This window comes from Nothobranchius furzeri, chromosome 11, assembly GCF_043380555.1.
Source record: "Nothobranchius furzeri strain GRZ-AD chromosome 11, NfurGRZ-RIMD1, whole genome shotgun sequence".
NCBI classification, from domain to species: Eukaryota; Metazoa; Chordata; class Actinopteri; order Cyprinodontiformes; family Nothobranchiidae; genus Nothobranchius; species Nothobranchius furzeri.
The window spans coordinates 53,426,962-53,441,843 of record NC_091751.1 but is presented as its reverse complement, the minus strand read 5'-3'; the positions used below and the strand labels follow the sequence as shown (position 1 = coordinate 53,441,843).

Below are 14,882 nucleotides of genomic sequence, written 5' to 3'. Positions count from 1 at the left end.
CAAAGAAAAAGCTAAGTCGACACACTTAAGTGGTCACCATAAGGTCCAAAAGAGGAAGGTAGAGTAGAGTAGAATAGACTTTACTGATCCCACAGTGGGGAAATTCGCTTGTTACAGTACCACCAACACTTAAGAGAATAATTTGAAGAAAAAAAAATTAATAACAAAGGTACATGTATGCACACATAGGCAGTAGTCTAGAACCTTTGACCACCAAAAACCACAAACAAAAAAAGGAAAAAACTTGGGTTCCAACACTCTGCAGCATAATGTAAGAGACAAGGACTTGCTATGTAAATCTGGTATTGAATGAGTACTGAACACATACTGAGTATTGCTTTAGTGTTATTGTGTAACAGTGTGATGTCATTAGAAAATAGTCAAATTGAAATGCAGAACCACAGTTGTGAATGTGTCCTCATGATTCCACCTTCAGCTTTTTAACTAGCCTTTCAGTTTTTCACACAGGAGAAGCATATTGTGATTCATAGCTGAGCAGACAATAGGCGCTGTCACAAATACGTCTAACAGCTGCTTAGAGTATTATCAGCTTGTTAAATAGCTGTCACCGAGCGTTCTCAGACAGAATAATGCAACTGCAACCTCTCGAAGACCAGTGTATTAAGCCTACGTCTGATTATCCATAAGTAACCTGGATAGGATCTGAAGAGTGGGAATAATAAAAGAGATAAACAAAATGTGATTAAAAATTATAGCAGAGAATGAATGTGGTCTGGGAACTGTGGGTGATGGAATAGTGATAGTTTAGATGGTCTTCCCCGTCTGTGTAGGAAGCAGGGAGATGCATTATTTACAGCTAATTTTTAATTAAATGAAGGATAAAAAGTCCAAAAACCAACAATGCTTACGCTCACTCCTTACTCCCTTTATGTAGGGTTAATAAGTGATATGATAAATGACACGCACTTGTATAGCACCTTTCAGTCAGAGGACACCAAAGCGCTTTACACTACAGGGTATCATTTATCCATTCACACACACATGGTGATGAGCTACGAAGTAGCCAAAGCTGCCCTGGGGCCCACTGACAGAGACGAGGTTGCTGAACACAGGTGTCACTGGTCCCTCCGACCACCACCAGCAAGCAAGGTGGGTTAAGTATCTTCCCCAAGAACACAACAGCAGAATTCACTGTCCAGAGCCAGGATCGAACCTGCAACCTTCTGATTACTGGACAACCCACTTAACCACTTGTGCTACTGCTGCCCTAAGTCTGGCTAAAAAGCTCAATCAGAAAGGATAATACAGAAAAAAAAAGGGGGGGGGGGGGGGGGGGGAATTCCATTTTTGAGACCGACTGAATATTATTACCAGAAACATGGATAATTGAAGTCTGGCTGTAACACCATCTGTATTAAAGCTGCAATGGCAAATTCACATAGAGGGCTTGAGAAATGAACAGAAACAGGAAATGTGATTTTCTTTTAACATCTTCTTTATGTCGTCTGTGCCTTACTAACATGATTTTTTATTTAAAAATTGTCTTCAATGATTAAAATATGATTAATCAAGAGTAATTTATTACAAATTACATAATTTTTTTCATTGAGTCCCACCCCTAATAAAAATACAACAGTTATAAATAAAATTGCCCGTTACCAACTGCAGACCTTCCACTAGATATGTATAGGATTGGATATGGTCATTTTTAGATGAAGGTACTAATCCTAATCCTTCCAGACCAGAAGTTATTTTATATAATTATTATATAGAACTTCCTCTACTTGCAGGATAGTGGTCCAAGGAGACTGGATTTGGTGACTGCTAATGAATATAATGGTACCTTCTGAAGCTTGTTCCTGTGGGGACAACACTGACTTATTACAGCAACACATTGGTACAGATTAAACAGTCATGCTGAACCAATATTATAATTCATCTGCATTGATTTTTTTCTGCCTCCCTGATTGTGAATCCAATACTGACACTCTCCTGTATCTCTTCTGTTTTGCCTTTTCCCTGCTGAGCGAACAAGCTCTGCTCAGTGCCCAGATACACTTTAATGTGTAGGAACTGAGATCAAAACACAGATTTTACAACAACCTCTCTTCCTAAAACACAGGTGCATTCAAGAGTAAAAATGTAGAAAAAGATCCGAAAGATATGAATTTTGCATTGAAGTGTTACATAAATACCAATAAAACAACCACTCTGAGTTATTTTACATGCAGGTTTTAAACCTGACGCTTGGAAGTTGCCATCTGAGACGATTTTACTGTGGATTCATTAACACTTAATGGGGTTACATGCGCACTCACCAACACGTAAGTCGATCCAGGTCGACCTTATTGTAAGAAGCTGGGAGTCTTTATCCTAGATTACATGCATATTAGAAAGCTGACCTCTCACATAAAGTTCTTTCCACTCCAGTACAGTAGGTGGCGAAATGCCCCTTTACATCTCAGCATTCTTCCGGTTAGCTTATAGCAACACAAACAGTAAACAGAGGCTGGCGGGAGTGAAGCAGACGGAACTGAAACAGGATATGCACAATGGCTGATAGAAAGTACAACAGCAACGCTGCAGCACAGCTTATTTGGTACGTACTGTCCTCTACTGTCCTATTTTATGGTCTTACGCGTGTTGCTTTGTGATGATGGTCTTGTCAGAGGACCGCTTCCAAGATCTCGTCACTACCGTAACCCGAGCGTCTTAACGGTTTAGTTCGGCTGACTCAATTACTTGTAGAATATATTCGGATTACCACCACACTATCTGTGTGCTTTAGCTCGATTAGAACCAGTTTGCCTTTAGCCAGACTAACACGTTTACATGCAAGATCAATTAAATTGATTTAAAAATGTCCCTGTTATAGTTTTACAGCTCATTTCTAATCAGTAATTTTAAAGACACAGAAATACCTTCGTACTAAGGGTGGGAATTGGTACGTTTTTAATCAATATCAATGGCATTGTCGATTCGGTCTATCGATCCAATTATTTATCAATTCCAGAGTAGTTAAACAGGTGGCAAAAAACTAATTGTGCATGGCTTCTGCAATATAACTGTCAGTTTCTTTATGATAAATAATCAATTGTACCTTTTTCGGATGGAAAGATCTTTCAAAATGTTCTCCTAAATACAGGGATCACATCAAAAGCGGAAGCACGACGATGGGCCGCGAATTGCCGTGGAACGAAAAGCGCTTCTATTCGGCACCCTTGTTAACCTACAGTCTCGTTCACATCAGCTTCGAAGCACCATGAAGGCTTGTGCCGTGTAGCAATCATTTGCCTACAAAAAAACAGCACTACCTGTTCCCAGGAGGAAGAACACCCTCCCGCCTTTACTGAAGATCTTTTCTCAATCGGACAGTGTACTTTTCAGGGGCGTGTCCAGGGAGTGGCCTGGGGTGGCACATGCCACTCTTGGGATCTTCTTTGCCACCCCATTGAGTTTTGAGGAATACAGAATTTTTAAAAATTTGTTTTACTATTAATTAGCATTTTTTCATGTTGACATAAACTACTTAGAGTCCACACTCCAAACCAGGTGGCAGCAGTAATGCTCCAACAAGTAGCTTGGTAACCACCACAAAACAGCTTGAAGAAGAGGAAGGCGGCACGATGTTTAGCTCACAAATGCAATGGAACATAAAAAGTGAGTGATTTTTTGAGGGGAGATACCCCCACCCAAAAAAAATGCATAATCATAGGTGTCACCCATAAATGAGTGACCCACCCGCATCTGGTCCACCCCAAGACCGAAAAGGCCTAAGTGTCTATTCTGACCTGTAGGGGCAGTACACCGAGGAGGTCAAAGGTCAAGTATTCTTCTTTAGAGAGCATAATTCATGATTTTATCAATTAAAGCAAGTCGTCCAGGTCCTAAAGCAACAAAGCAGCCCCTGACCATCACACTACCACCACCATGCCTTACTGTTGGTTCCCTTTACACCGGATGTAATGGGACAGCTACTCTTTTGTACAGCGTCAAACTGGTTTGGATAGTTTTGTTTTCTCCCAATAAATGAAATCAGTTGAAAACCAGTGATCTGATGGAAATGTGACAAAAACATTAAACAAACCGAAGAAATCTTTAACGGGAATCAAATCAATTTGTAAAGCACTGTAATGACTGACTTCCTCTTTTTATTATGATTTTGTGATAAATCATAGACAACCTGTCCTTTCTTTCCAGGTTTTCAGATTTCTAGATAACCTGTCACAACTGTGTTCTGAATATAAATCAGCAATGGAAGTTTATTTGCTTTAATCTTCTAATGTTTGGAGGCTCAGTTCTCAACTAACACTCACACAAGCACTCTATACAACAGATAAAATTAAAACGCTCTCAATGTTCACTAACTCAACATCACAAAACCGTTTATTAAGCAAGAATAAATATTTGACAGTTAAACAATGAAGATCTAATTCTTTAATTTCTGCTGCATCCACTCATAAATATTCATGAGTAAAACGAATCTCCTGTCTTTTATTTTCTTTTGAAGAGAGTAAAAATTGATGGATCTCACCACTATAGTGGATGCTTTGGACCGGTTTATGTTCATGGCTGTGTGATCACTGAAACTCATGCTGGTGGTGTTTTGATGAGACCAGAGTAACAGCTGAAGGACTACAAACACTCAAGCTGATCAAAACCCCAACGCCTCCAGGGACATGACTAAAAATTAAATTAGAGAAGGAAGCAACAAACTTGAGTCATCCCGCCATCTACGTTTGCATTGATATAGGTAACGGAGGCTGCTTTTAGAAAGGGTTATGAGTCAGAGCTGTGTCACACATGCAGTGAAGTAAACATGCAGAATCCTGTTGCAGTCAGGATGAGCTAAAGCACACCTCAACACATGGTAATAACACTGGAGCAGAGGAGAGGCTGGAAGGGGGGAGTTATAATGTCAGGGAGGTGGAAGCTTCCAGCAGATAAAGCGACACCTAGTCAGAAAAACACTTGAGCGGAGAGCAGGTTGTTCTGTGTGTCATCCCCAGAGGTTATGATTGCAACAGGTTTAAAATGTCAAAAATAAGTGCAGGAAAATAAAAGACGTTGACGTCGCCGTTTATCTTTTTGTGATAGGAAATATAGGCTACACTTTTAAAGTACAATCTGTGCAGTGTGTTCACGTTTTCACCACAAATGTTTTTCTAACAGAATCTGTTTGTTTAGCTTCTGCATTTAGGAACCAAAGGTAAAAAAATTCATTGTTTGCAGTTAGATTTTATGGAAATATCAAAGATTTCATAACTGTGCTGCTGAATTCAGCCCAAACAGCAGTGGGATTCAGGAGGTGGAGCAGTCTTGTTTAAATCAATAAATTATAAAGTAGAGTTGGGCAGCATTTGTATTTGAACGATTCCGGTTCCGATTCCAATTCCTCGTTTAGACTCCTGTTCCTGGTGATTCTTAATTCCAATTCTTTCCACAGGCAGGGATGTTTTAAAACAACACTAAGCAGTTTCTAACACGTTAACTAATAGTACAACAGATAAAAATACTCACCGTTTGTGAAGATGGTACCCCTAACTTAACATTTTGTTGCACAACCTTTTGAGGCAATCACTGCAATGAGACTGTCAATGGCTGTGTCTCAATTCAGGGTCTGCATCCTTCGAAGGACCCAGCCCACCCGGCCGACGTGGGCTGCGTCCTCCGTCGGCCGGGTAGACCGGATGTTAACGGCTGTGAATTTGGACAGGCCTAGCCTTCATGAACTCCCTCGGCGAACGTTCCGTCGCCTAGCAACCGTGGAACCGCTGGGCAGAAGGGAGAAGGAACTTTAAACGATGGAGCTCGACGTTTTATTTAGCTTTGTAACCCCCAGAAACCCAAATTTAGAAAACAACAGCAAAATCTTTTTTTAACCTTTCACATGTTGTTCTAGGAGGCCAGATAAATGGGCCTATTTACACATTTTAACAGCCAATAGTGTTGCAGGACTGAACAATAGGACCCATTAGCAATGTAAATGTGGTTTTAAAAAGAAAAAAATGGGGAAGGTTTATTCTTGTAGACTTAAATCTGATGTTGTAATATTACAACCGTGGGTCTTTGGGGGTTAATCATTTCCTTGACTGTTGGAGAGCTAATTCAGAGAAAATACTTTAGACAAGCTGAGCCAGAGCAAAGATGTGATAATAGTTTTTAATACTTTCTAAGGGTCTTGATTTGACCAAAACCAATTTATCACCTTTTAAGACTTTTCAAGACCCAGCGGATACCCTCTAGTAAACAATTCTCATTTGTAAACAAAAATAAAATTCAAGAGTTTAATGCAGAACTGATTTTATTTAGATATTTCTTTTATATGTACATGTTTAATCTTCCTTAACCATTTTTTTTCTAGCAAAGTAAAAAGCTGTCAAAGTTCTTCCTTCTCTCCTGTGCCCTCTGCAGCCTCATGTCCTCCCTGATCAGCTCCAGAAGCTGGTCATCGCTGGCACCTTCCCCTGGATGTCCATTACAAACATGTAAGAAAAAACAGATAGAGAAAAGATAGAGAAAAGAGGACAACGGGTTATTCCTTTCATGTTTTCGCAGAAAAAAATAAACTCAAACGAGTTATTTAAAATATGAGATGTTATTGTACCTCCATGCCACAGCCGCCGAAAACTTTGCTCCGGTGATCATGTGGTCCATCTCCGCCCTAAGCTTAATAAATTCCCTGGTTTTCTCTTTTGTTCCTAAAATACAAACTTCTATTAAAATCAGGGGGAAAACATAGCGGGAGAAGTACGACACCGAGCGCGGCCGAACATACGAGCCGAGACCGCAATACAAGCACTTTTACTGTAACATTTCTAACTAAAATAACGTTCATGTATCACAAAAATGTCCTTAACCTAACAGTTTTCAAGTTTATACTGACATTTATATGCGCAATCCTCTCCGACAGCTCCCGCTTCACTGTCCGCCATTGTTTTTAAGTATTTCTGCCGGCCGGCCCGCAAGGCATCTTGGGAAATGCTACCTGTTGAAGGATACACCGGACCCATCCTTCATTTAGGCGAAAAGAAGGCCGCATTCGTCGACCGCATTTGAAGGAGTCTTCGAATTGGGACAGGCCTAGTCGCGGTGCTGTGACGTAACCGGCCGACGAATCCGGTCGACGTAGGATGCAGACCCTGAATTGAGACACAGCCAATGAGACTTCTGCACCTGTCAGCAGGTATTTTGGCCCACTCCTCCTGAGAAAACTGCTCCAGTTGTCTCAGGTTTGAAGAGTGACTTTTCCAGATGACATGTTTCAGCTCCTTCCTAAGATGCTCAATAGGATTGAGGTCAGGGCTCATAGAAGGCCACTTTAGAATAGTCCAAAGTTTTTCTCTGCCATTCTTGGGTGTGTTTATCAGTGTGTTTGGTCATTGTCCTGTTGCAAGACCCATGACCTGAGACTGAGACCAAGCTTTCTGACACTGCCCAACACATTTCTCTCTAGAACCCTTTGAGATTTCATTGTACCAATCACAGATTCAAGACACCAAAGAAGATTTGGAATCAAATCTAGGAATCAGAATTTAAAAAATTTAAACAATTCTGGGCAAACGAAAATTCGTCCCGGGTTCCAATCGATGCTCAATGACCAACCCTATTATAAAGTCCTTTGTTAAGGAGAGATTCAATAAGAAAACCCTCTTGGAAGAAGAAACGTTCGAAAAATAATCAGATAGTTCAGCAGCCTATTTCCCTGGGAGATAAAGCTGCTGAATCTCACTCTCCACACACACACACACACACACCTGGAAATACATCCTATATATCTCATACACAAGAAATGTTAGAAGACTTTGTTCAACAACACTCTACACATTCATTAAAGCATCTTAGATGCAGAGTTGAATGAAAATAAGATCAGCTTAGTTAAACTGAGAATTTCATTCCAACGTTCCTCTGTTTGAGCCCTTCATCTGTCTTGTTACTACAGGGGCCTAGAAGGGACAAACCAACACCAGCTCTAAAGCAGCACTTTAACTCTTTTCATGGCCACCACAGTTCAAGGGAAGGTGGGAGGTATTGAGCTGGCTGCAGTTGGTGCTGCTAAACATCCCACACGCCAAACCTTTGAGTGTGAGAATGTCCTTCTTTTTCCTTTGTCTCAGAAATATTCTGAATTTAAGTTCTGTTTTGTGACACATTACAGTTTCTTTCTTCTTATTTTTGATTTGAACCCCCCAAAAAATAAATAAATAAAAATATTATATATATATATATATATATATATATATATATATATATATATATATATATATATATATATATATATATATATACATACATATATATATATATATATATATATATATATATATATATATATATATATATATATATATATATACATATATACATACATACATACACACCGTAAATCCTCTAATACAGGCCGGTATTCAATTAAAGGCCGGGCCTCCAATTTTGGCCAGTGTCGGGGTCGGCGGAGGTGAATAATGGCCGGTCTCTTATTGTGGCCGGGTGGAATGTGGTAACAAGCAAGTAAGGGGGCGGTTGTGTCATCGTCTCACTTTTGATTTGCCAGTGATAGACCGCGAGGGTAACTTTAGCCGTGCGGAGACGAAGAGGAGGCGAAAATTTGATATCAAGTTCAAAGAGAACGTGCTTATTATGCTGCAGAACACTCTGGGGAGCAGTAGCAGGGGTTGTATGAACTAGTCGACTTCACTATAGTGACTTTTTATGCCTGTCGTCGACTAGTCGCTGTCACGTGATAATGACCGGCAAGATGTAGCCCTCGGAAAAGACAGCAGCCTGCTGTCAGCAGGTGACAAGCTCCTGCGCTCAGGGGGGCAACGCGCTGTGAGCGTCGGTACTGACACGTAATCGTTCATGTCGGTTCATTTCCTTTAATGTTTTCTGTCTTTTATTTGCGCCTGATGTGTTTCGCTGCTGTGGAGCGGGGCACATCACCTTGTCCTCCGACGCACCGATCACTGATGCGGCCGCCAAGCAGGGAACGCTCCGCTGTTTTTGCGGTCGGTAGATCTGCCTCCTGAGCCTCCTGCCTCTTAGGATTGAGAGGAGATGCAGGAAGATAATAAACAGACAGGACAGAAAAATAGTCAAATAAAAACAAGTTGGTTTTTGTACCTGGTGGTTGCAACAAACAGACACCATTGAAGGTAATCAGAAGTGAGGAACAGAAAATTAAATAAGCAGCAGGAACACTGAGAGGCTGCAGGCGCATCAGTGAGTTTGCGGCCGCTGCGCAGGGGGAGGGGGGAGAGGGCTGAAGCAGAAACTACCGTTATTAAAAGAAATGTGTTTAACTTTGAAAATGTGGGCGCAATTTTAATTGTCAAAAACTCCAGCGAACCATTAGTTCATTTTGCTCAAATAGAAATTGAGACCTGCCTCTAATTCTGGCCCTCCTTCCAATAAAGGCCTGGAGCTTGATGAGCTTGCGTCAAATGCAGGCCCGGGCCTGTATTAGAGGATTTACGGTATACTCTATAACAGGACAACCTTTTTTCTTACAACTTTTCTGTTCAGACTATTTGTCCTTAAAGTTTTTGTAAAGTTGTTATTTTTAGTGCCCCTCTGCACACTTTAATTTTGGCTTGTCCATTTGTGATGCTTCAATAAAGACGCCCTTGGATAATCAGTCTATGAACAAAGTTGTGTCGTCAGGTGATTTATTTTTTTCCCTCAAGCCTCTGCTGTGGCTGTGCAGGTAATAAGACTATCGGGAAGTGACTGAATCCGAACTGGACTCAGGCCAACCTCTGTGTGCAAGAACAGAGTGCTGACTCCCAGAAATGAGACCCCCATCCACCCCCACCCCCCACACACCTCCTCCTCCTCTCCACGAGGCAGCATTTTTAGACGTGTGTGTATTTGTGTGTGTGTGTGTGTGTGTGTGTTTGTGTGTGTGTGTGTGTGTGTGTGTGTGTCTGCGACGGAGACAAGGACAGGAAACCTAAAAATAGAGACAGCACGTGTGATTTAAATCCTGTTAAAACATTTATGTTTTCCTTATCACAAATACATTTCTCCTGCCAGTTTCGGTGTGTGGCGACGTGAGCCACAACAACGTCAGCTCATCCAGAAATCCTTCATGGAGAAAGAAGTAAACTGCAAACAGCATGCTCATATTTGCCAGCCCAACTGGTCTGTGACACAATACACACCAGAGATCTCACTGGTGCGTCCATTTGTCAGGAAACAGAGTGCTAGCTGATCAGGAGACAGCCTGTGTCTGATTTCTGCCTAATGTGCATTAACAGTTTGTTTATATTAGAATATGCAGTGTCTGTATCGCTTCCACCATGATGCATCTGTAAGCACTTTATTTTTATCCCTGTGGGTATATTTTACCAACAAAAATGTTGCAGTAATGTGCTTTTGAGCATTTATCCAACCTATAAGAAGTGAGATTGGAATCATTGCAGGGTTCTGCATTGAATGTCAGTGCAGTAAAACACACATGCATGCATTTATCAGACCATCGACATGTTTACTGTACAGATTTCTGCAGAGCCAAGGGGAGCGGGGAGTGGTTTCCACTAGGTGGATCTAGACTTTGATCCCTGCAGCAGCTAAACCATCAGGGTGCCTGCTGCAGGACAAGCCTGCCGTCACTGGTGTCTGCTCTCAGACCAGTTTGTGAGTGTGTATGTAATATGTGTGTGTGTGGGTGGGTGGGCAGGTGAAGATGTGTAGGTGCCGAACACACCCTCCCACTCTCTCGAACACACACACATTTACTCAACCGAATTGTGCCCACGCTCCTGAAAAGAGAAAACACATGCACTCAGGCAAATCCTATGACACATCCAGACCTCCTACATCTCTGAGAGAAGCTTGTGCAAAAGCTTCGGACGAACGGACGGCAACACCAACTGTTTGTATTTGGGCTTTTCATCGTCTGACCTGTTGTTGTTTTTTTTTTGTTGTTGTTGTTTTTTGCATTTTTCAGTACAGCAATAAAGTACCTAAGAGATGTGACAGCAACTGAGCCTTGTGCCAAACAGAATGATACCACCTTAATTTGGTTGTTTTCTTAATTATTGTGGTTCTTATTTTTTTTATGGCTGACTCTATAAAAATATATCTACAAGTTAACTGTCCTTCAAATAAGTCGTTTCTGTAGCAGAAACGGTTTGTAAAACTCCATCTGTGTCGTCTTGTTTTAGTGAAAACCGCTGCAGGACGAACCTGTTTTAAACATATAAAAGGGAACAGCATCTTTCAAGTGCAAGTTGTAAACAAACATGTGACATTTCTGTGCTTCTTCCTCGTGGAGAACTTTGTCAGATAGAGCTGTATTTTGTCTCAGAATGCTCCAAGTCAGCCACTCGGTTTATGCAGTGACTTCTTTTTTTTCCCCTCTGCTGTCAAAATCCTGACTGAAAGATTAACAACAAAAGCTTCTGAATCTTGCCGATGGCAAACAATAAAACACAAATGATTATTATTTTTTTGTCAACATTCAGTTTTATGCTGAAATAAATTCAAGAAGCTTTGGTCAAATGCATTTGATGATGTTTTTCTTGAAGTGATTTAGGAGAGGAAAACCCAGACGCAAAACTCGAGGAAAGGTATTTGATGAATATACTCAGCACACGCACGCACACACACACACACACACACACACACACACACACACACACACACACACACACACACACACACACACACACACACACTGTCCCATCATGCAACTGCAGAAAAACATCTATATTTAGAGAGCAGACTGGCATGCATAGAGTTAATGACAAAGCCAGAGCAACATGGTCAAGTGAATTGGGAACGGGGGGTGTAAGACAGCACATCCCAATCTTCAGAGGCTTTGACTGCCATTTTACATTGCTATTGATCTTTAAACTGAGACACAGCCTGACATCGATTTTCACACGGGCAAGACAAGGAAAAACACCTCTGAGTTACTGAGGGGCCATGCAGCTGCCCAAAAAACAGATGGACCAATGGACCTGAAGTCCCACAATGTGTCCAAAGAAACAACATCACACCTGCAATCACAGAACTCATAAGCATGTGTGAGATGATGCATGAATCCACAGGTTTGACTCCCTGTCTGTCTCTTTATCTGGATATGGACAAAGTGCTCCGAGGCATCACTGTCAGCCAAGAGCTGACGCAAGAGAGGGGGAAAACTAGTGCACGGAGCAATTAATATTCAGAAACACTCCACTTTTAGTTCATAGAGGCCACTTTGGCAAACAGGAAGGGCTGAGGGGATGATGGTGGGGGGTAAGGAGGAGATTTAAGAGACAGGATGTGAGAGAAATACATTAAAGCACACTAATCTCACATTTTTAGGGATATTAACATCTTAATAATGACCCATTAGGCCGTGCATAAAGTGATCAAAGGCAGCAATGCATGTAGGCCTGGAAGATGGAGAAATGAATCCGACATGCTTTGATGAGATCTAAACTGATACGAATTAATTATGAGAGCTGGAAGTGGCAGAGTGATGCAGCACCTGTGGATGGAGGTGAGTGAGAGAGGAGAGGGAGGGATGCTCCTGTGTGTGCGTGTGTGTGTGTGTGTGTGTGTGTGTGTGTGTGTGTGTGTGTGTGTGTGTGTGTGTGTGTGTGTGTGTGTGTGTATGTGTGTGTGTGTGTGTGTGTGTGCGTGTGTGTGTGTGTGTGTGTGTGTGTGTGTGTGTGTGTGTGTGTGTGTGTGTGTGTGTGTGTGTGTGTGTGTGTGTGTGTGCAGGTAGGGGGGTGCTCTGAAGCATTTTACATCTGATTAGTGATATTTCACAGATTATCAGCAGAGATCTGTTTTTCTCCAGGACAAAGCAGCAGCAGCTGTACCCCCCCCCCCCCCCCCAATTATCGTACATGTCCAACGCGTGTGAATGCGAGCGTCTCTGGCATCATCTGGAACTCACCAAAGTTTGCTGGTACTGGAGCGTCCGCTCCTCTGCCTTGCCCTTCACCATTCCCGCAATCTCCTCATTAGGACATCAAAATCCAGGGGTGTGAGGAGCACAGGGCTTCAGCTAATTAATCTGTGGTGGAGGACTCGGCGCGGCTCGCTGCCATCGCCTGTGCAGTGTGTGTGTGCACGTGTGAGAGTGTGTGTGCCAGAGGATGGTAGGTACAACCAGCTGCAGAGCTTCTCCAGTAGCAGCGGTGGTGCACTTTGACGGTGAAACACTGCCTCCCCCTTCACTTTCAATCAGCTGCTCTCTCTCTCTCTCTCTCTCTCTCTCTCTCTCTCTCTCTCTCTCTCTCTCTCTCTCTCTCTCTCTCTCTCTCTCTCTCTCTCTCTCTCTCTCTCTCTCTCTCTCTCTCTCTCTCTCTCTCTCTCTCTCTCTCTCTCTCTCTCTCTCTCTCTCTCTCTCTCTCTCTCTCTCTCTCTCTATCGCTCTCTCGTTTCTGTTTCTGGACCGGATGGTGTTTTTGTACCTGTCAAACCAGCGACTAGGACAGTTCTGAGCTAATTTTATCTCCTGATTTGAGTCATCATATGACTTTAATTTTTGGGGATTTTGAGCTTTTCATCTCACTTTTCTGTCAAGAACACCAGAAGGTTATTTTTTCAAAGCCAATTTTAACTTTTTTAAATTTACTTGCACTAAATCTTATTGCATGTGTCAAAGATACAAAGTCTGACAGCAGATTTTGTCAAAAGCAAAACTCTTGAGAAAATGAATTAAACATAAGAAGGTGACGGTTTAGCAGCACAAGTACTTGTACTGTCTGAACCAGGATAGTACTGATGACTTAAACTTGAAGCACATAGACATTTCATGCAGCCTGAAAAGAAACGGGTTGATGCGAGTGATGTGCTGTGAAATGTTAGATAGGTCAATGTATTAGCAGGGGAGGAGCGTCGGGGGGGTGGGGGGTGGGGGGGGGGGGGACTGTGACTTTCCACTGGATGTTTAAGTGCCTGATTTCATCAATAAAGCATAATACACAGCTAATAGCCAATAGTCAATGGGTGTGTTTCTATCTGTTGCAAAGCTGCGCAACTTGGAAGTTGGAGTTTACGACACATCCATCCTTTCCCTACAGATGGTATCCTCCTCTGATCTGTGAGTTCCTGCTCCTTTGCCTTCAACCTCCGCTGACCCCCCTGCACCTTCAGCATAGGAGCTATGGTTGATTGACTTTTATGTTTAATTTTGCTATTCCTGTTTAGTATTTGCTGTTAGTAATGCACCCACCTTTCTAGAGTTGTGTTTTGTTGTTGTGCCCGCCTCACCTACTCCTGAAAGTAGTTTTTGTTGGTTACCCTTTGTAATGCGTGGTATCAATGCTATCAGGTATAACCGGTATGATCGGTGTGTTTTATCCAACTGCATTACAGTTCTTTTTTTAACATGGCAAAAGTGTTATTTTTACCATGTCAACCACCATTGTAGCCTTTTTCAGAGTTTTGACAATGTTGGTGGCATCACTTCCTTATCCTTTTATCAGCGGGCAGCAGAGGACGATGTTGCCCTCTTCTGCCCATGCCCTCTTCACCAACGACACAGTCCCATGCGTGATCCAATGTGTAGACCCTTTCGTCTCTGTTCATGCTTGTGTGTCCATGCCTCCTTACTGCTATGACTTCCTTAATCCATATATTGTATTTTTGTTGTTCCTTCCCAGTCCATTACATGGTTTTCCCTTGTGCAGCGATCTGTTACGGCTGATTTCTTTCTTATACTTTCTGCTTCATGTTTTGCTGCTCTTGTGTGTCTTCGGCTTCTTTCTTTCTCACACTCTTTTCTATGTTCCACTGTTCGTGTGTGAAGCTGGTGTCCAGTTTCTCCTATGTATGTTTTATTGCAGAATATGCATAGGATTTAGTACATGACTCCACACTTATGTCCTGCTGACATCTTGTCTTTTGGGTGTACTAATCTTTGTCTAACAGTTGTGTGTGATTTGTTGTGTTTATGTTGTGTTTTTCATTGTTGC

The 14,882-nt window shown here is 42.0% G+C and overlaps 1 protein-coding gene and 1 long non-coding RNA gene across 5 annotated transcripts in view; both read right to left on the bottom strand.

Moving 5' to 3' along the window:
- Nucleotides 1–13,695, bottom strand: part of clcn2a (chloride channel, voltage-sensitive 2a) — a 67,851-nt gene extending 54,156 nt beyond the window's left edge. For 2 of the 4 annotated variants that reach the window (XM_054740256.2, XM_070541679.1), the window contains exon 1: nt 12,857–13,695. In XM_054740256.2, the coding sequence (XP_054596231.2) occupies nt 12,857–12,907 (51 nt within the window). In that variant the 5' untranslated portion in view covers nt 12,908–13,695. The remainder of the gene's footprint in view (nt 1–12,856) is intronic. The other 2 variants (XM_070541677.1, XM_070541678.1) reach the window with 2 other exon arrangements.
- On the bottom strand, nt 4,860–6,961 carry LOC139073134 (uncharacterized). Its single transcript, XR_011521906.1, has 3 exons — nt 6,848–6,961; nt 6,569–6,662; nt 4,860–6,428 (listed from the first exon to the last, which is right to left on the bottom strand). It is a non-coding gene; the product is annotated as an uncharacterized lncRNA (long non-coding RNA).
- Nucleotides 13,696–14,882: the final 1,187 nt, after the last annotated feature.